The sequence below is a fragment of the Mastacembelus armatus genome, chromosome 7 (genome assembly GCF_900324485.2).
Source record: "Mastacembelus armatus chromosome 7, fMasArm1.2, whole genome shotgun sequence".
Taxonomy (NCBI): domain Eukaryota; kingdom Metazoa; phylum Chordata; class Actinopteri; order Synbranchiformes; family Mastacembelidae; genus Mastacembelus; species Mastacembelus armatus.
The window spans coordinates 26618977-26638702 of record NC_046639.1 but is presented as its reverse complement, the minus strand read 5'-3'; the positions used below and the strand labels follow the sequence as shown (position 1 = coordinate 26638702).

Genomic DNA, 19726 nt, shown 5'->3' with positions numbered 1-19726 from the left:
CATCATGATGGGGATGCTTGATTGGAGTGTTAAACTGAATTCACACATCTAGTATCTCATGCCTCCATAGCTAATCCTGCACATAAATGGACACACACACACAGTGCCAGCAGTATATTTATAGTTCCTCTGCCCTGAGAAACTAAACCAACAGAAATGATTGTTTTAAAATACAGACATAGTCTGTTATGGGGATATAAACAGTAATAAAAACAGGAGCTGCACCCACTATGACCTCTAAAATTGGTAGCTGAACAAATTTAATGCATGCACTTACAATGAAAATGGAAATGTTTTATGTTGTTATTTTTTTAGAGCTTTCATTAATATCATAAATATGTAAACTATATATAAATATGTTTATTCATTTATTTATATTCATAATTCTTTTGTGTTTATGCCTTAAGACAGACACTCAGACTGTACTAATTCAGACTTTGATAGACTTCTTAAACAAGATTATCTCGTAAACTTTTACTACCTCAGCTCAGATGAGCCCAGCATTGCTCCCTTATCTACCTCTATGCAACAGTGATGAACAATGTGGTAGGTGGAAAAAGGTGTTAAGAGGTCTTCTCATGGCCTCTGGGTTTGAAGGGAGGAAGTTGAGTGTGACTGCTTGTCTCCACACTGTCTGTCCTCTGTGCTGCAAGCTGTGACAAACTGATTAAGCTCCTGAATGCCTCTTTGTCACTTTTAACTTCTGCAGGGGTCATGTTTCTATAGGAGTTCATTTTTTCTGGCCTGTGTCACTCAGTGGGCTTTGATTTTTTTTTTTTTTTTTGTGGAAATTAAGAGTTTGTAATAATTTATTATGCATCCATCTATTCATTTCCTAGTGCTTATATGATTTCTGGTCACAAATGCAGCAGGCTATGCTTTGTGTCTTTCTAGCTTTCCAGTGATCCTGGAGTGTTCCCAGGCCAGATGAGCCATGTATGCTTTTTGGCCTGTTCTTGGTGTCCTGGTCTGGGAAACTTCCAATAGCAGGCAGCCAGTAGGCATCCTGAACAGATGCCCAACAGCCTCATCTAGCTTCTTTTGATGAGGAGGAGGAGTGACTTGAACTTGAACACATTGTTCAATTAGGGATAATTTATTAACATAACTATTTCATGTTATGCTGGAAATATTTCCAAAAAGCCATAGGAGAGGTGGAGGATTGGAATTATTATTATTATTATTATGTTTCTTTGAGGAAATACTCGACCTTATGGTTTGTTTTTAGTCATCAGTAATTTTAAGGTTGTAATAGCGTGCCAGGCTACTTCCAGGCAACACTTCACATGTCATTCCATATAGCAACCACTTAAACCGCAACTGAGCCTGGTAACACTTTAATGAACAACACACCTCGACAAACAACCACACAGCACATGTGCTCAGGAAAGTATTGACTTTAAAAATGTGACGAAGGAACCATGAAGAAACATGTTATATTTTAAACCTGTTATGCTTGTAGACGTTGGAATACTGTGTAGAGATCCGGCCTCTTTACATAATACTGGAAGCACAGGTTTGATGTGAATGTGTCTGATGTGTGTCAGAGAGCTGTTTGTGTGAATTCCATGCTTGCATGATTACTGGGTTGAGTAGTTGGGGGAGTAAAAGAGAGACAAGGAACACGTTATTACAAGACAAGTAATGGAAAAAAAGATGTATTGACCTAGGTTAGGTAAGTGGAGTTCTTTTATGACCTTAACTAGCCTAAATCTAGAAGATGAGTCGTTCAATTCAACTTTATTTGTATAGCGCCAAATCACAATACAATCACCTCAAGGCACTTTACAAAAAAACAAAAAACCCCCAACAAATCCCTTGGCAACTGAATATTCATAGACCTAACTAAAAATCTTGATGCCGAGTGCTGTCCTGACTGGTTGCTGTTTCTGATGCTTATTTTATTTGATACCTTTGTTCAGATAAGACTACAATGTTATGAGTTTACCTCATCTGTTTTAATCTGTGTGCAAACATCTTTCCTCTACTAATATGCAGGGTAACCAGGGTATTGATAAAGAAACTTAGTGTAGATGAAGACAGGGTATTTTCCCCACAAAAAGTAATCAGTCAACATTTATAGGGCTCTAATGATTTGTGTCAATCATATGCCAACATATTATTGTACAAACTAGTTTTATGGCATACATTCAGAAACACATTCCTCAAAGCCACCATTTTTTGCTCTGCACGTTTTGCTCTGCAGATCAAACTAAAAGCAATTAGGAGCCAGCTGTAATATTCTTCACTGCATAATCAGCAGCATAAACACTTGCATGAGAGATTTTCTAGAGGAGCCTGAAAATTTGCTTAATTACACATTCCTTATGTGACTTTTATGTTTAGCTTCCTGAATTTTAAGAATGAGGCCTAAGTAGCCCGGAGGTTTGTGTATTTTGCTAAAAGAAAGCATACGGCAAAGTTTTTGTTTGCAAAGCTGGTATTTGTTCATGAATAGGGTTTCTTTGATAGGTGGCTTCCTCTCTGAAACCTCATCCATCATTGCAGTTATTGTTGACAAGCTAAGCTTGTCATGTTTTTTTTTTTTTTTTTGTGTGCGTGTGAGTGGGCAGTGGCATGTTGCATGCTTGAGTCAAGCCAACTATACTATGTTGTGTCAAGTCATTGAATTCTTCTTTATTGTCATTTAAAACAATGTTTGAAGATGTATTATAACCAAGAATGAGTCACAACCTGACATGTTTGGGAATAGTTACATTGCATGCTTAGGTGTGTCCTGGTGGCCTTATGTCCTCTCTTTGATGATGCTTATTACTTACACGCACGTATACTCATCTGATGTTGCAATATATCAAGCTGTTAAAATTATTGTTTGGAACGTATTTTGTGATTACCGTGTGTAAGTTTGCATAAAGATAGAAGCAAAATAATTGTCATTATCTCAAAGTACCAAAGGTAATGACTGTGGGGGAGAATGTGCATCGTGACAAAACCACAGGGCCTGTCAGGCTTTTCAAAGGACATTGAGATGTCAGAATTTACAAATGACAATGTCTCCTGTTTGTTTTAGCAGCAACAGTAAAACAGATCATGAGCAGAGGCCTTGAACACACTTCAAAATATTGTGCATTTTCTTTGGAGTTTTTTTTCATTAATTTATTTCATAGTGAGATAATCTAGGTGTGTTGATACTTCGAAGCTAAAAATATGTTTATATACTGATTTTACATCTGTTTTAATGTATGTTTTATCATTTAGCACATTTAAACAGCAAATATTGTACAGCAATCTGTGTCTTTCAAGTTTAAGATTTGTCCTGTGTTAATACAAGAATCAGTTTCTGTGACAAATATGAACAACTGTCCATAGCCTAAAACATATCAAAGACAAAAGCATCCAGAATTCAAAACTGTGTTGTCTAATTTCACATATACACACCGATATGATATATGGGAAATGTGAGAGTGAAGTTAATTTAATATAAATACACAGTCAAGAGTTTGGATTATTTTTAGCATCTATGTGTTATGTTGTATTTTCAGGCTCCTTTCATTTAGGCTCTAACTTCTCCTGGTTTTGTTTCAATAACTTATACTCAGGTGACTGAATGTTTTCCTGACACCAGACAGTGCATCTTTGGATATACTTTGCTAATACTGTCTTTAAAGTATATTAATTATTTAACAAACATTTTCTCATGTCGGCAGCATGGTGCATTAGTGGTTAGCACTGTTGCCTCACAGCAAGAAGGTTCCTGGTTTGAAACCCATCAGGGGCCTTTCTGTGTGGAGTCTGCATGTTCTCCCTGTGCTTGTGTGGGTTTTCTCCAGGTACTCTGGTTTCCTCCCACAGTCCAAAAACATGTATGTCAGGTTGATTGGTGACTCTAAATTGCCCATAGGAGTGAGTGTGAGTGTGTGAGGTTGTTTGACTCTATGTGGCCCTGTGATGGACTGGGGACCTGTCCAGGGTGGACCCCTGCCTTTCACCCAAAGAGAGCTGGGATAGGCTCCAGCAGATCCCTGGGACCCTGGTTAGGTCTAAGGAGGTGTAGATGATGGATGGATGGATTTTCTCATGTCTGCGTAGCGTATGAAGCTTTGGATGAATAGGCAAGTATGATAGACTTTACCTCTAAGACCTTTTTCTGTGTGTTTAGAAACACCATGCTGTCTTAAACATGGGAAAAGGTCTAGTTGAAGTGATGGCAGCAATCTTAAATGGACTGTGTAATTATGTCCAGCACTCACAGTGACCTGGAAGGATGAATTTGCAGCAAAGTCAGAATTAGTCACAGAGTTAAAAGTTAGAGTAGGGCAGTAGAAAAACGTATAACATCCTAATAAATGCCATTTTCCGAGCAAATGTACGCAGAAGCAAGATATCATGTTGTAAGACACTTCTAATTTCCTTAGCTTAGGCAAAGTAAGTTAAACGCTTTCTCTAAAATGTGCCCTTTGTTCTTCAAGAAAGGCTCATCTCAGTTTAAGGATTACACTAGAGATCTCTAATAAAAGGGATATTTAAGCTGTTTGAATAATGTCAGTAGAGATACAGATTGAATCATTATTTTACATATCCCCACGAGACTCTTGCTTGATAGTAGTAGTAAAAAATAAAAAAAAGAAGGCCAAATGATGTTAAAGATGATGATTGTGCTAAAGCTCTTAGAAGTGTTTTGTCAACATCATGTTTATTTATATGTTTTCCTAAGCCTGCATCTACCAATGGCCTAGAGGACTGCGTGAAAATGAAGCTACATCTCCACAAAATCAATGTTCCTCTGGGAGAAGATGATTTCCCTCCCTTTTCACTGGAGCTAAGACACACTACATTAACACCAGACACAGTCGGGTGTAAATGGGCGTGCATAGTTTGTGGAAGACAGGATGGAGCGATCAAGAAAAAAGGAGTGAGTGAGTGAGAGAGAGGGATAAACATGCCCATACTTCCTCTCTGCCCATCCTGCAGTGCAAGCTTTGTCCCAGTCATTGTCACAGGCTTAGAGAGCCTCTTTGCCAAGTGAGAGGCTTTGGAGACATATGTCACTTCAGCTTCTCCTGTCCCTCCTTTAGTGGAGGGGCGGGCAGGGAGGTGTGTCTGTGCACCAGGAGAGAAGCAACGTGAGTTGGCGGAAGGAGGACATGTCAGAGTTGTTGGCTCAGAGAGTTGCTGGAATGATCTCTTGATGGTCCTGTCCTGCACTTTTTGTATGGACTTATAGTGCTGCTGCTTTGGGCCTCTGCTAGAGGTGTACTTAAGATGTAGAATGACTCAAAAAACAGTAAGTATTGGTACTTTATCCTTGGGAAATGGGTTTTTTCCAGTACTTCTTGTGTGTTCATTTGAATAGAGGTATGGGTTTCTTTGAGGGAGGTTGTAAGTTTTAGCTTACAGAAACGGAGGGGGGGGGGTCATTGTATACAGTGTGTGGTGGCAAGGATTAGTTGTGTAGTAGTCACACTCTTCATGGCCTGACCAACTATTGGCTTAGGAAACACAATCCCTGTGGATTTGTGGCTATGATCTGCCATGTGTTCAGGTAATAGATCGCTTGGCTCACAAAACAGATGCTTTGTTGTCTGTTTACTTAGGGAGGCCACCTCATTTTACGCTCTAAGAATTTTGCCTTTTAAGCAGACTGTCATTGTTGTTTGAGTTCTCCTTAAAGTAACAGGTTTATAGATCTCCACGTGCATATAATGCATAATAATTTGCCTAATCTGCAAGGTTATTTGGGTGTGCATCAGGCATTGGAATTGCATGCATGAATGAAAGGTGTTGTATTGCCAGAATCAACATGAATCTAGATAATAGGTCCCACTGTTCACCGGAGGACCGTGGGCCTCTCAACCAGCAACTTTGCTGATTTGTATTTTCTGTCTGTGATTTAAATCACAACACTGTCTCTGAAGTTTTGCTTGTGGTCTGCAAAATGCAAATGCAAAACTGTATCTGTGTGCAGTCATGCATTCGAGTGGTGTGTGAATCACAGTATACAGTAGTACCACACTAAGAGTAAGAGAGGCGTATAAGTTTATTACAACATGAAATTGTATGTTTACACCTGACCAGCTTTGTTTACCATTCAGTCCGGTAGGAGATAATCACAGAAAGCCCCTACTGCAAATAATACGTTGCCACAATCTCTCAATTTGTTTAATTGATTCTAAATTCAAGCAGCTTAATCCTAAATCCAGTCTGCTACAATTACCACATTAGTCTTTCTCACTAAGGAAGGAGAACACATGCAGCCCTGCGTCCCAGGAAGAACCCTGAGGAGCACTCAATCATTGTTAATCGGTGTACTGTATGACTGCTGGAGCTCCCTGCCTTCATTCTCCTGATAGCAGGATTAGTTTGAGGGGTGAGTCCATTTGGCATCGCCAGCATTGCTGCCACGGTCTGAACTAAGCTGCGAAATACTGATGAGCTTAGACCAATTTATAGTCTGCCATCTTAGATCTATCAAACAACATATTTGTGCCAGCTAGGTTTACTGTAATCATACCATGCGATGCCACCAGCCAGGATTTGCAGTTTGAAGGGTAATATCCCGACAAGCGCTCTACTGTTTTGAACTACGACATCACAACAATGAGGGACAACAGATGCTAGATGGCTGTTGTTGTCTTTCATTGGGAACCACAGTATCAATTAAGCACTGATTCTTTAAGTGAGGCTTATTAAAAAACTTTTTTCTTCCTTTTTATACTTAAAACATTTAAGACATATGTACAAATGTCTGAAATTTAATTAAAGTAAAAATTAAGGATTTTAAATGTTTGATTTGAAATTGAGCTTTTTGTTAATTCTCTCTAATACCACTTTGTGATTGTTCTGTCTTTGACTGCAAATGCTTCTAGTTCATTAAAATTCCCTTTAGGTAATCTACATATTCTTGTAAAACATAATGAAGAACATCAGTCTCACCCTGAGGTGAGATGAAATGATCAAAACAGAACAGATGGGGTATTTAATGTGCTTTAATCATGCATAGAGAAAAACACTGCAAATTGTATGAGTTTTTACATCGTCTGATCTTATTTATATATTTTGCTTTTCGTTTTTGTCAGTTTCACTTGGCAGTCGACCCTGTTATATAAAGTACCTGCTTTCAACATTGCTACCCCTGTGTGATGTGCGTTCAGTGCTACATCTCTATCAATAAGGCCCTTATGCTACCACTTTTAGAAATTAAACAGCCAATGGTTAAATAATTGAACTTATGACTTTCTTACTCCTTCTCTACCAGGTCCTCTGTGCATTACATATTCTGCCAGGTGATCTACATCAACTAATTCTCCTGATCTACTGTCTCCATTAACCAGTGGTGGGTGATGTGGTCTGTGGGGAACCTGCAGCTTGTTGTACTTTTGGCCTTGACCTCCAGGGCCACAGGTCTCAGTATCCCTTTGGAAGGTAGGCATGGTTAAGTTCACATTTTCCTCATCAGTGCTTAATCTGGAATAAATACCAAGACTTAACAGTAGGCTAGTCACACTGTCATACAGTATATAATATGTACATGGTGCAATATTATTGAATGTAGCATGTATAATCTATTCTATTATTTTGAAGTGTAAGTGTAGCGTATTTACTCTTGTGTACAAGTGGAAATAGGTTACATAGACTACAGGGTGTACTCTGATTTGTTGCATCCTTGAGTGTAAATGGTAACAGCTTTTAAAATGCCAACTAACAAATGACATCTTAAAATAAATTGTTTAACAGTTACACCAGAGGTTTCTTTGTTTATGGCTAAGAATGATAGCAATCAAGTCCTGGTGTGCTATTTTAGTTCACTGTCTATCTAAGGCACCTTATTTATTTAGTTTATGCAGCGTTGTTTGCACAAACTTTGCCAAGTGACTGACTTCTCAGCTTCATACAGGGCAGTAGGAAAGAACAAGATGATCTAACAACTATCTATCATGTTGAAATGTAATATTTTTGTGATTGTTTTTATGTTTCTCTGTATTATAGTGGAACAACTTCCAACCATAATAACTCACACATCAGGTCCCATTATTGCCCTTCCTTTTGACAACACTGTCACTGTGAGGTGTGTGGCAAGAGGGAACCCACCTCCAGAGTAAGTGACATCAAAGTGATCTGTCATAATTTAAAGAAAAAAGAAAAAACACCATCAGTGCTCAAACAAATCATTGATCACTGATCACAGAAGATAAGCTATTATATGTTTTTCTGCAACAGATACAGATGGACAAAAGATGGCAAAGACTTTATCCCTCCCCACATCACATCAAACAGTACAGACCCCACACATGGCACTTTTGTGCTTCCCAACAAACACCTCATGCAGTTCCAGGGTAAATACAGATGTTATGCATCTAACAAGCTGGGAACTGCCATGACGGAGGAGATTGAACTGATAGTTCCAGGTAAGTAGCCAACAAGCTTATCTGAGATGTGAAGTTTACTTCCTAATACTTGTCATAGTTGTCATACAGCTGTGGTTTTTAAGCTTCCAAGCTTGATAGGATTTTGATTTTGTTTGTCTGTTTTTTTTGTTTGTTTTTTTTTTTTTTTAGGTATCCCCAAGTTTCCTAAGGAAGTACTTGACCCCATTGTTGTTAAGGAGGGAGGGCCAGTGATCCTAAAGTGTAACCCTCCACAGGGTGTAGCCCCTCGCCAGATCTACTGGATGTCCATTAGTAAGCCAAGAAACAGTGCTTTTAATTTACATGTTGAATATGCCTGTCTGTTGGTTGGGGGAAAAACAGCTAATTGCAAATGAATGTTGATTTTGATTGCCACTATGAAAACTGTTGAAGCTCTCACTTCCCTTTTCTTTGTGTTTCACTTTTGTGATGTTGATTCTGCATGACTGAAAGTCCAAATCGCCACTTCAGGCTTCCCAGTTCATTCCCTGGTTTGTTCTCTATCTGACTTGATCATGTGTTCCAGTGAACAGTACTGAGGCTGCTGTATGCTTTGCCTGTTGTAGAGAGGGGTTGGACACGTGAATCACACTAATTGGCATAACAACACACACTTTTGAACTCTCTTCAAAGACATTCATTGTGATTGACTCAAATATACTGAGAGCTGAGATTAAAAAATTACATCCTGGCTTTTTTCACTTGTCCTGGCTGGTAGCAGCAGTGGGAGCACAAGGTGGGTGTGGTTGCCTGTTTCAGAAAATGACATGCACATTATGTTCTAGGGTGGGAAAGTGTAGATAATGTGAAGGCCTGTCTGTGTCGCTCCTTAGCAATGAAAAGAAGTTTATGGCAACACCATGTGCTTTGACTGTCCTCCCCAGCGAAGCGAGCGGTGACAGTAAGGACAGTGAAGGAAATGTACAGCCCTTTTCCCACCACTGCCAAAGGAAGTGATTTGCTCCATAAAGGGTCACCTAAGGCCTGTCTGAAGTGCTTTGTCAATAGGTGTTTAGTTTTCTGTCCTACTTCTTGAGAGGTTCTCAACTGCCAACGGAAGAGGGTTTTTTAGTACTCAGATGGGCCCACAGGCATGCACCACTCTATGATTTAGATTTAGTTTAAAATCTTGGTTTCTTATCCTCAGTTTCATGCATTTATATTTCAAGGGATTGTCACAATAATTGATACTTTGAACATCATGAAAGTTACCTAAACAATGTACAGTAGCTTTGGATAAGTACAAACAAAACTGGTGAGTTAGTATTTAAATCAAATTTGCTGTTACTCCACTTACAGATTCACCCAATACGAGGAAATTATTCAGGGGATTTCTCTGTTGTATTTGAGTAAAAATTACTGTTAAAGTAATTTGTACTTTTGCCTTTAGTGCTTCTGGAGCACCCAATGAAAATATTTGTAAATAAATGTGACAGTCCAATTTTGTCTTCTTAATATCCTCAGTTAATAACATGGGTTGACATTAGACATTGACGACACCAGAACATGTTATTGATAAAAATACGTTCTTTTTTTCAGGTCTCCAGCACATTGAGCAGAATGAGAGGGTCACCATGGGCATTGATGGCAACCTGTACTTCTCTAATGCCTTACAGAAAGACAGTCGTCAGGATTACTGTTGTTATGCTGCCTTCTCCAAAATCCGTACCATTGTCCAGAAAACTGCCATGGCTGTCGTGGTCAATAGCTGTAAGTTTGCAAAATACTCTGCACAGCTTCAAGCAAAACCGTGCAACTTGGCAGCTCTACAACGTGACACATGGCATTGCATAACGTCAATAAGAGATGCCTGAGAAGCTAATGTAATGTATATATTAAAATCCAAGCCCATGACATAATTCAGAAGTCATTGCTTTTTCACAAATGTGAAAAAGAAGACATTTGCATGTCATTTTTATTTTTAGATAAGATAATCCTCTTCCACATACCAAAAAGTGGGGCTTGCCTTGTCATGTTCATGTTCTAGGAAACTCTGTTATGATGCCAGGTTGAGCAATACATGTCGGTGAAGACAAAACACCATTGGCACTATGAGTATTATTCTCATAGTATTTTGGTTTTATTCCAGTGAAAGCTGACAATCAGCCTACTAACAACCGTAATGCCAGGGAGTGATATTCCATGATCAAAGCCTATACATTGACAAGTGTTGCATATTATGTGAAGAGGCAACACAGCTGCTTGGCCAAACGCTCCAGAAAAGAGATTGAGTAGAAGCATTTGTCTTATGACCATTTATTAAAATTAGACAAATGCATTGCTCTCTATTTGCAATGCAGCTGAAACCCCCGCAGAGAGAAAACCTGGCCTGCTGCTGCCCCCTGGTGTTCAGACAGAGAAGGTGCTCTTGAAGGGAGAGGATTTGCAGCTTGAGTGTATACCAGAGGGATTGTATGTATATTCTACCTTTTCTACTGCAAGAACACTGTCACTGTGTAATAATCCATTACCATCTTTATCCATTGTGGCTCACGATGTCATTGTCATGTTGTAGTCCAACCCCGACGATAAAATGGATGAAACTGGGAGACAAGCTGTCTCCACGGACAAAATATAACAAATTTAAGAAGCTGTTGATCATCCCTGCAGTCGAAGAGAGGGATCAGGGCAAATACATGTGTACAGCCGACAACACTGTTGGAGAGGCTGTACACTACTTTGATGTAATAGTGGAAGGTAGGTCAACATCATGAGCTAATTATCCATGTATTTGTGGGTGCATTTGTTTGTGCTTCAGTGAGGAAGCTCTTCACAAAGGGATGGCAGTTTTGCCTCAGAACAACACAGCTCTCTTTAATGTCTTCCAGAACCGCCAACGTGGCTGACGGGGCCTCCTCAGAGCCAGCTGACTGTGATTGGTACTGATGTTCACGTCAAGTGCTCGGTCACTGGAAAACCACCACCAGACATAACATGGAGAAGGAATGGAGAACTTCTCAGAGGTGAGTGGGGGTCATCCTAGCTGTGTTTTATGCATCTTTTGCTACTGGGCATGGAGGACAGTTGTTCTCTGTTCTATTAAGTGTTCTTCAAGGTTCGAATTAATGACATGTATAATTTCAGAATTTAAAATACAATTTATTCACTTACTATTTAAAGGAATTGTTCATTTACTGATTATACTAATGGTTATTCTTTTATACAGTTATTATGACAATTATGATTTCTGCTTATTTAATCTCTTGGTCCAGAGAATGTCAGAAAATATCAGAACATTTTTAATATTTTTATATAAAATCCATCGTAATTTCCTTATTCCCAAAGTAAATTGAAAAAATTAATGAAATGAAAAATTATATGATCTCTTACACTGATTTCTAACTTTTTGTCAATTGATGGATTGACTAACCATTTCAGCTCCAGTTTTCATTAGATTTTTGAAATATTGACATTAATCTTTGCTTATTGTGCTTTATGTACTGTATGTGAAATAATTTGTATTCTGTGTTTTTATCCCTGTGTTGTTGTCAGATGACCCAGGGAACAACAGGCGAGTGCTTGACGACACCGTAGTGCTTCATAACGCCAGACCAGAGGACACTGCTGTCTACCAGTGCGAAGCCTCCAACAGACATGGCAGCGTTATGGCCAACATTAACATCATGGTCATCAGTGAGTATTATGCCAAAACATTAGCCCTGCAGACAGAATTATTACAACATAAAACAATGGCCGTGTTATCAGATACACTTCTGGGAGCACCATCTGGAAAATGGTGGTTCATTCTTTCTTCAAACAGTTTCATCTGATGCCAAATGTTCCTGTTATGATCCAGGCTAGACTACAACATTGACAGAAAATACCTAGGTAGCTCGAGTGTTTACGTAATGAATTGCATGATTTATACTGGTTGCTGTAAATTTTGTGCTCACGTTTACTCCACTTCACTTTATTGGCTGATAGTAGATAAGGCTGGTCTTCTGGCACTGAAAATAGAAATAATGACATTATACTCCCACAGCTGCATGGCTGTAAGATTTTATGCAACTTGTGCTGCTATATTGAATTGTTTCTTGAGGTTTTACAACCTGAAATGCCTCTTAGCTGCATGTTTTCCCTGTCAGCGTGAATTAGGAAGTTAGATGTTTGACTGGATCTTTTATGTATTGTAATGTTCCTGGGGATGGCAGCATTTATATAGTGCCTTTATCTCAAGTGCCTCATAATTTGCTTGTCATTCACTGGTTTGCCTTCACAAATTTATAGCGGTGTGCAATCATGGAAGGTAATTTTGGTTTGGGTTCACTGTCTTGTACAAGGACACTTTGAGAGGAGAAGCAGGAAATCAACCCTGAGCTACATTTGCTCTAGTTTATATACACACACACACACACACAGATATAAATAAATATATATATATATATATATATATATATATATATATATATATATTTAAAACATTTGGGTTTCACATCAAAAGATCAATATGAGACAAGCGATCAACCTTTTATTTACATATATTTACATCTGGATCTGATACACAGCTTAGAAGATTGCACCTTTTGTTTGAAGTGAACCATTTTTCATGTGAGCAACTGTATTGGAACATATGACTTGACAGGTGTGTCCTATTACATTGACTATTCAAACAATAAATGGTGCTGAATGTCGCTCAGTTTAAGATTTGGGTTTTGCCTGTGCAGACTGCGCACACACACTCACACACACTCACACATACACACATACACATATATATTCAGGCACGCGCTTACACACACACACACACACACACACACACACACACACACACAGAGTTTTAAATGTAACATCAACACCATTCATTCATGTCCTTAAAACTATGCCAGAGCTTTATAGTGAACATATATTTTTACATTAAATTCTTGAATAAATAACAAATTATTTGGATTTAGAAAACAGACATATTTAAATGGTTAGTTTTGTTTGATGGGTGGATATTACCTATCATAGAGGACAAAAAAAAACAAGCTGCTATTCATAAATTATAAAATGGAACAAACAATTGTTGGTATTAATTTTCTATTAACTAACAAATTAACTTGTCATGCTAGACCTGACCATGGCCACTCAACATAACTCAACTGACCTATATTAGTCTGCTACTAATATTACTAACACTACTAATATTAAGTAAACAATGAAACTGGATTACTTTAATAAAATTATAAGTCCTATTTAGGCATACAGTGTACTATGGAGTGAACCAGATTACATACAGTTGGATAGTTTATAGCTCTTGCAGTGTTGAGGTTATGATGCTTGTGCCTGATATACATCTGTATTTTCTTCTGTGCCCATTTCTTGTGGGCAATAACTTTGAGCAGTTGTGTCCTCTTTCCCTTTGCTTTTAGATATGGCTCCTCTGATACTGACGAGGGACAACCAAGAGTACGCTGTAGTACTAGGAGGTGACATCACCATGAACTGCAGTGTTTTCAGCTCACCACCATCTGCTATCTCTTGGTAGGTGATTACCAAGAAAAGAAAAATGTAGTCATGTTGACGCCTTTTACTTTGAACCTTCTCAGAACATACGGGACATAGTGTTAAGACAGAAGACTCAGTTTGGTATGGGCTAAAGAATGAACTAAAGCATGCAGCGTCACCACAGTGAGTCATGCTGTTAGTTCTCACTGCTGGACTTGTCTGCATGTTTGCAGTCTTATGTCTGTTTTATGAGATATTCCTTGGAAATGGTCTAATTAAATCCTCTTAACTACTATGACATCTCTGTTCCACAGAAAGGAAATACAGTGCATTCACAAAGTATTCACTTTGTTCAATGTTATGTTGCAGCCTGATATTACAATTGTTTATTTTTTTTTTTCTTATTAATCTATACTCAATACAACATAGTGACAAAGTGAAAACTATGAAAAGGAAAAACTAATATATCACATTTACATAAGTATTCAGACCTTTTGCAACAACACGTGAAAATTTAGCTCAGGTGTCTCCCATTTCTCTTGATCTTTGCTGAGAGGATGAGGATCTACCTTGACTGGAGTCCACCTGTGGTAAATTAAATTGATTGGACATGATTTGGAAAGGCACACACCTCTCTATAGAAGGTCTCACAGTTGGCAATGCCTATCAGAGCAAAGACCAAACCATGAGGTCAAAGGAACTGCCTGCAGAGCCAGGCAGGCTGCAAAAAAGGCTGCAAAAAATTTCTGCTGCACTGAAGGTTCCCAGGAGCACAGTGACCTCCATAACTGTCAAATAGAAGAAGTCACAACCAGGACTCTAGGTGGACTCTGGTCATCCAGCCAAACTTAGGGGAGAAGGGTCTTAGTAAGAGTGATCAAGAACCCGACGGTCACTCTGACTGAGCTCCAGAGTTCCTGTCTGGAGATGGGAGAAAGTTCCAGAAGGACAAGCAGACATTACTAAATTTACAGACATTTCTAAAGTTCTGTTTTCACTTTGTCATTACGTGGCAGGCACTACAGTATATAAACCATTTAGGTTGTATTTAAACTCAAACCTTTCTGAGAAGTTTTACCTTTGGTTAACCTGAAACTGTAACAAACAGGCACCTTCATTGACAAACTATATTCTCTTATACTGTCTATGTGCACTCACTCCAAAAAAAATGTGTAAAACCTGTTTCTCTTAGGGTCAAGAAAAAGTCTTCAAAAGCCATTGACGAGGAACGATTTTTTGCTCTCCAGAATGGATCGTTGCAAATCATCAGTGCAGAAAAAAATGACAGTGGGAAATATGTGTGCATTGCCTTTAACTCACTGGGCAAGACAGAAGTCACCGCTTTGCTGGATGTGAAAGGTATTTCAGCGACGTTATTTATTTAACCAGATGTGTTACCAGTCATTGTACATGCTTATTCATTAAAGGGCCAGTCCACCCAAATGACAAACTGTAAAAAAAAAAAAAAAAAAAAAAAAAAAAAAAAAACCACGTCATGGGTTTTTACACAAAACCCACAAATTTTACAGCCAGATGTTCTAAGCCTTTTCATTTCTTTTCCACATGCTCTTCTGGGATTCATCAAGTTGGTGATTTCTCTGTTCGGATTTTTTAAACATTTATGCTGAAAATCCAATATACATCTTAACATCTGCGCTTTAGATTTTGTGATATTTTACAGCGTACTGTCATATTTTTTAATAGAGCATTTTTAAAAATGTATTTTTCTTTTTTTATTTCATAAACACAAATTACCTTTTCTATTTTGATTACTCAATTCACTCAACAAAAAATCTCATCTTAACTGTTATGCTTTTTTTTTTTTTTTTTTTTTTTTTTTTTTCTCCTCAATGTCGTTTTATCTTCAGACACTACGAAAATAGTAGGTCCACCGCAAGATGTGCAGATCATTAGTGGGACCACAGCCCAGTTGATGTGCCAGACAGAGTATGATAAAAGCCTGCAGAGCACCTTCAAGGTGGTGTGGACAAAGGATGGGAAGGAGATCCCATTTTCCCTTGAGAAAAATTCTAGGTAAGTGGGAGGTGTTTGCTAGTTTTTTCTGTTAGTATTTAGGTGTTAGGTGTGTTTAAAATAGTTTTGTTCAGTGTCTTTACCTGTATGCTAATGTTAAGGTGCAGGTATATGATCTTTGTATGCTTTCTAATTGACTGATCCATTATTAATACATGGTTACAGTAATATGTTAACATTTCATTGTCTTAATGAAAGTATTTGTATTTCAGATACTTTGTCGACAATGGCATGCTGCAGATCATGAATGTGAATCTGAGTGATCAGGGGATGTATACATGTATTGCTAGAACCAGTCTAGATGAGGACAATGCCACTGCACTGCTCACAGTACTGGGTAAGATAATTTTGTGAATAATCTACATTTTGATTGCACATTTTTGCAAATTCTTTGTGTTTAAATGCTCTAGGTGTCACAGAAATGTAATTGACAGATGCTAAGGAACATCTAATGTTCTATTTGTGTGTGTATGTTTGTGTTGCAGATGTTCCTGACGCTCCAAAGAATTTAGAGATATCGGAGCTCGAGAGTCCGAGAAATGTCAGGCTGTCTTGGGTACCTGGGAGCGATCACAACAGCTCTGTCACAGGTAGATAATGTAGAAAAAATAGAAAATCTTAGTTCTTCTGCGAGTTTGAGGGGGTAGGTGTAGTGGTACTAAATAATGAAACAGATAAACAACTTACCAACAGTAGTGTTTTGATGTGTGATTTCTGTTGTTACACTTTAGTTTACAGCCTAAATGATTATGTAATTACTGTGTTATTATGGTGTAATTACCAGATTAGAAAATAATAGAACAGAGAAATTGTTCATGAGATATTGAATTTAGGAGTTTATTTGATTTGTGAACATCTTTAAGACACACTCCTAGTGAGATAATAAAACAGAACATTATTGTGCAGCCGGAGGTGGGCAGTTTTTTTCAGACTTACTGTGGAGACCATTAATAACAAAATGTTATATAAATAATAGTACATAGAACAAATTATATACTGTACATACAAACACACACTGCCCAGGAACCTGGCATTGCTTTTATTATGTGGATAAAATATCTTTTCACAGCAAAAGTCATGGTGCAAGTTCTGTTTTAGCTGTTGTAGGTTGTTAATGTTGTCATGTCTCTTCTGCTGCTATAATCACTGTTCAGCACTAACTACAATCCTTCAATGAGTAATGGCTGGTTTCTTTTTATGCTTCAAAACAAGCTCTTTTATTTGTAGAACTTAGTGATGATATTATGTTGTATGAGCTGTTCAACATGTCCTCAGAAGCAAAGCAACAGCCACACATTCACATCTTCAGGATATGTTTGCAGACTTGTGCTGTATATTAGCTTAGATTTGTGTCATCTGTAATCAGAAATTAGAATACACATATCTGAATCTTTTGCGAGACTATATGTATTTTATTTCTTCAAATAAATGTCTTGGAGTGAAAGACAATTTGTTATACAGATATTTTCCAGTGATATCTGTGGGTCATACATCTTGGCTCTGAACTGGGTGGATTTGTAGCATATTCATTACATGTAATTAATTTGCCATTGAAATGGCTGAACACGATGGGTCCTCTATCACTCCTTCATTTACTGAATTTTTTTAATTTATTTTTTTTATTATTATTATTATTATTATTTTTTATTCCCCAGTAACTACTCTTGGCAAGTAGTTAACTGGTTATTTGGACACTTACATTATGAATCATCATGAATTTCCACATGCTTTAGGTGTAGTGTTGCATAACTACTTTTTTGGGAAAAGGAGTTCTTCAGTTTTTATCACAGCTCTTTAAGTGTACCACAAAGTGTGTACACTTGTTCCAAATAGTAGCTGTATGCCCTGCAGTTGGAAGTTAGGTGTTATACACTAAAAGGTAAAATTAACCTGTAGTTCAAAGCTTGTGTGTGTGATTAGTTAAGAAGTTAATGTGCTGTATATGTCTTCTGTCGTGTGTCCATGTCAACAGAGTTTATAGTGGAGTATGAGGAGAGTCACTGGGATCCTGGCAGATGGAAAGAGCTACAGAAAGTGCCCGGTAATCAGGCAACGGCCGAGCTGATGCTACACGGACATCTTGACTACCGGTTCAGAGCGTATGCTGTTAATGCTATTGGGCCTGGACCCCCTAGTGAGCCCAGTGAGAGATACAAAACACCCCCTGCTGGTAAAACTCTCTCCCTTTAATTAAAATTTCCAGCTGCCGTTATCTGCACATTGTGGGAAAAAATGCAAATTATAACATTTCTTTTGAAATGTGAAGAGAGGTCCTGTCTGGAAAGGTCAGCATCTGGCCCCAGGTTGCAGGAAGAGGTGTGGATATTTTTGAATGTATTTGCATCTGCACATGTTGTTGTTTAACCTCGGGTTTTATTTGAATATGTGCATCGTGAGATCTTGTTACCTTTCTCATTGTTACCTAGCCTAAAGAAATGACTACATAACACTGATGGTGCAGTTAGACCAAAATCCACCTTAATTGCGTGCTGTGGACGAAAGCAGAGGGGGACAGAAAATATTGTCATTAGAGTTATAAACATAACATGTCGGAACTAGCATCGCTCAAATGTTAACAGCAGCAGTCCATAAAGCTGCAAATGACTTTTCTCAAACATTTTATTGTTGTCATCCTCTGCTGTGGTCCTCACACTCACTGTACACAAACAGCATCCCTTCTACTCTGCTGCTTGCATTATTTATTTGTACAGCTATAATACAGAATATAAAAAAATATATATTTTCTGAATCAGAGGTCAATCCCAACTCCTCTCTCAAACCAACTTGACATTAGAGGACCTCATGATTTTGCTCTAAGAAAGAAATACGAGGATTAACATATTATTTTTATTTCTATTAATTTAATTTAAAAATTCTTCAAAGCTCCTGATAGAAACCCAGAGAACATCAAAATTCAAGGTCATCTTCCTCATCAAATGGACATCAGCTGGGAGGTAAGAGAAAGGATTTATATAAAGTATCTCCATCTATAAGATTGTGCTTCATAAACCTTCATAAAATGAAAGTATTTTTAATTAAGTCATTACCACATTGTCCTGTTGCAGCCATTGTTGCCCATCGAACAAAATGGCCCAGGTCTGGAGTACCAGGTGAGCTACCGAAAACTGGGTGTAGAGGAAGCCTGGAATGACCACCTGGTTCAAAGGCACTCCATTGTTGTGACAAACACGCCCACCTTTGTCCCATATGAGGTCAGAATTCGGAGTAGGAACAGCTATGGTTGGGCACCAGAGCCTAAAGTTGTTACAGGATACTCTGGAGAGGATGGTAAGTTGCAGACTTAATGTAACCTCTAGTGTATGTTACTGTCATTTGTATATGTGATTCATAGTTTCAGTATATACAGTAATATGTTGATATGAAACTCACATTGATTCTGCTGTTTGAGTTAAACATATCCTGAAAATATGCATATGTAGCTGCTGCTGTGTTGCTGACTTACTGTGAACTTTGTGATTTTTTTTTTTTTTTTTTTTTTATCTCTCCCTGTCTTCAGTTTTCTTTTGGCATTGTCTGCGAGAAAATGTGTCAGGTTAAGTTCTCTCCCTTTTTCCCACTTTTCCCCATAATTTTAACCTTCATGCAGCTGTGCAATAGTCACTTTTACTCCCCTCTGAAAAAGAAAAAAGAAACCCCCCTTTTCTAAATCCAGCAGGTGGCAAATAACCTTTGTAGGAGGATGTCAAATTTCCACTTCTTTCTCAGAAGCTGGGAGAGATTTGACAGATCGCGACACTTTGTGCTGTAGGTCTACTGAGGCACAGTGGCTGTTTCCCTCTCTAGTTTCTGCTGTGCTTCTATCCTTTCCCATTACCAGTGCAGTTACATGTAGAGCAGATATTTAGGACATATGGTGTTGTTTTTTCCTTCCAGCTTTG

General features: G+C 38.2%; 1 protein-coding gene across 15 annotated transcripts in view; it reads left to right on the top strand.

Annotated features, from left to right (window-relative positions):
• chl1a (cell adhesion molecule L1-like a) overlaps window positions 1–19726 on the top strand; it is a 43379-nt gene that overhangs the window by 7173 nt on the left and 16480 nt on the right. For 4 of the 15 annotated variants that reach the window (XM_026332252.1, XM_026332257.2, XM_026332256.1 and 1 more), the window contains exons 2-18: window positions 7217–7383; window positions 7948–8056; window positions 8179–8366; window positions 8517–8639; window positions 9906–10076; window positions 10667–10778; window positions 10882–11063; window positions 11195–11329; window positions 11859–11999; window positions 13691–13829; window positions 14986–15152; window positions 15662–15827; window positions 16040–16164; window positions 16313–16417; window positions 17800–17997; window positions 18711–18781; window positions 18893–19115. In XM_026332252.1, the coding sequence (XP_026188037.1) occupies window positions 7302–7383; window positions 7948–8056; window positions 8179–8366; window positions 8517–8639; window positions 9906–10076; window positions 10667–10778; window positions 10882–11063; window positions 11195–11329; window positions 11859–11999; window positions 13691–13829; window positions 14986–15152; window positions 15662–15827; window positions 16040–16164; window positions 16313–16417; window positions 17800–17997; window positions 18711–18781; window positions 18893–19115 (2437 nt within the window). In that variant the 5' untranslated portion in view covers window positions 7217–7301. Of the gene's footprint in view, window positions 1–1654; window positions 1676–5119; window positions 5246–7216; window positions 7384–7947; window positions 8057–8178; window positions 8367–8516; window positions 8640–9905; window positions 10077–10666; window positions 10779–10881; window positions 11064–11194; window positions 11330–11858; window positions 12000–13690; window positions 13830–14985; window positions 15153–15661; window positions 15828–16039; window positions 16165–16312; window positions 16418–17799; window positions 17998–18710; window positions 18782–18892; window positions 19116–19726 lie in introns of those variants that run through there. The other 11 variants (XM_026332263.1, XM_026332262.1, XM_026332261.1 and 8 more) reach the window with 8 other exon arrangements.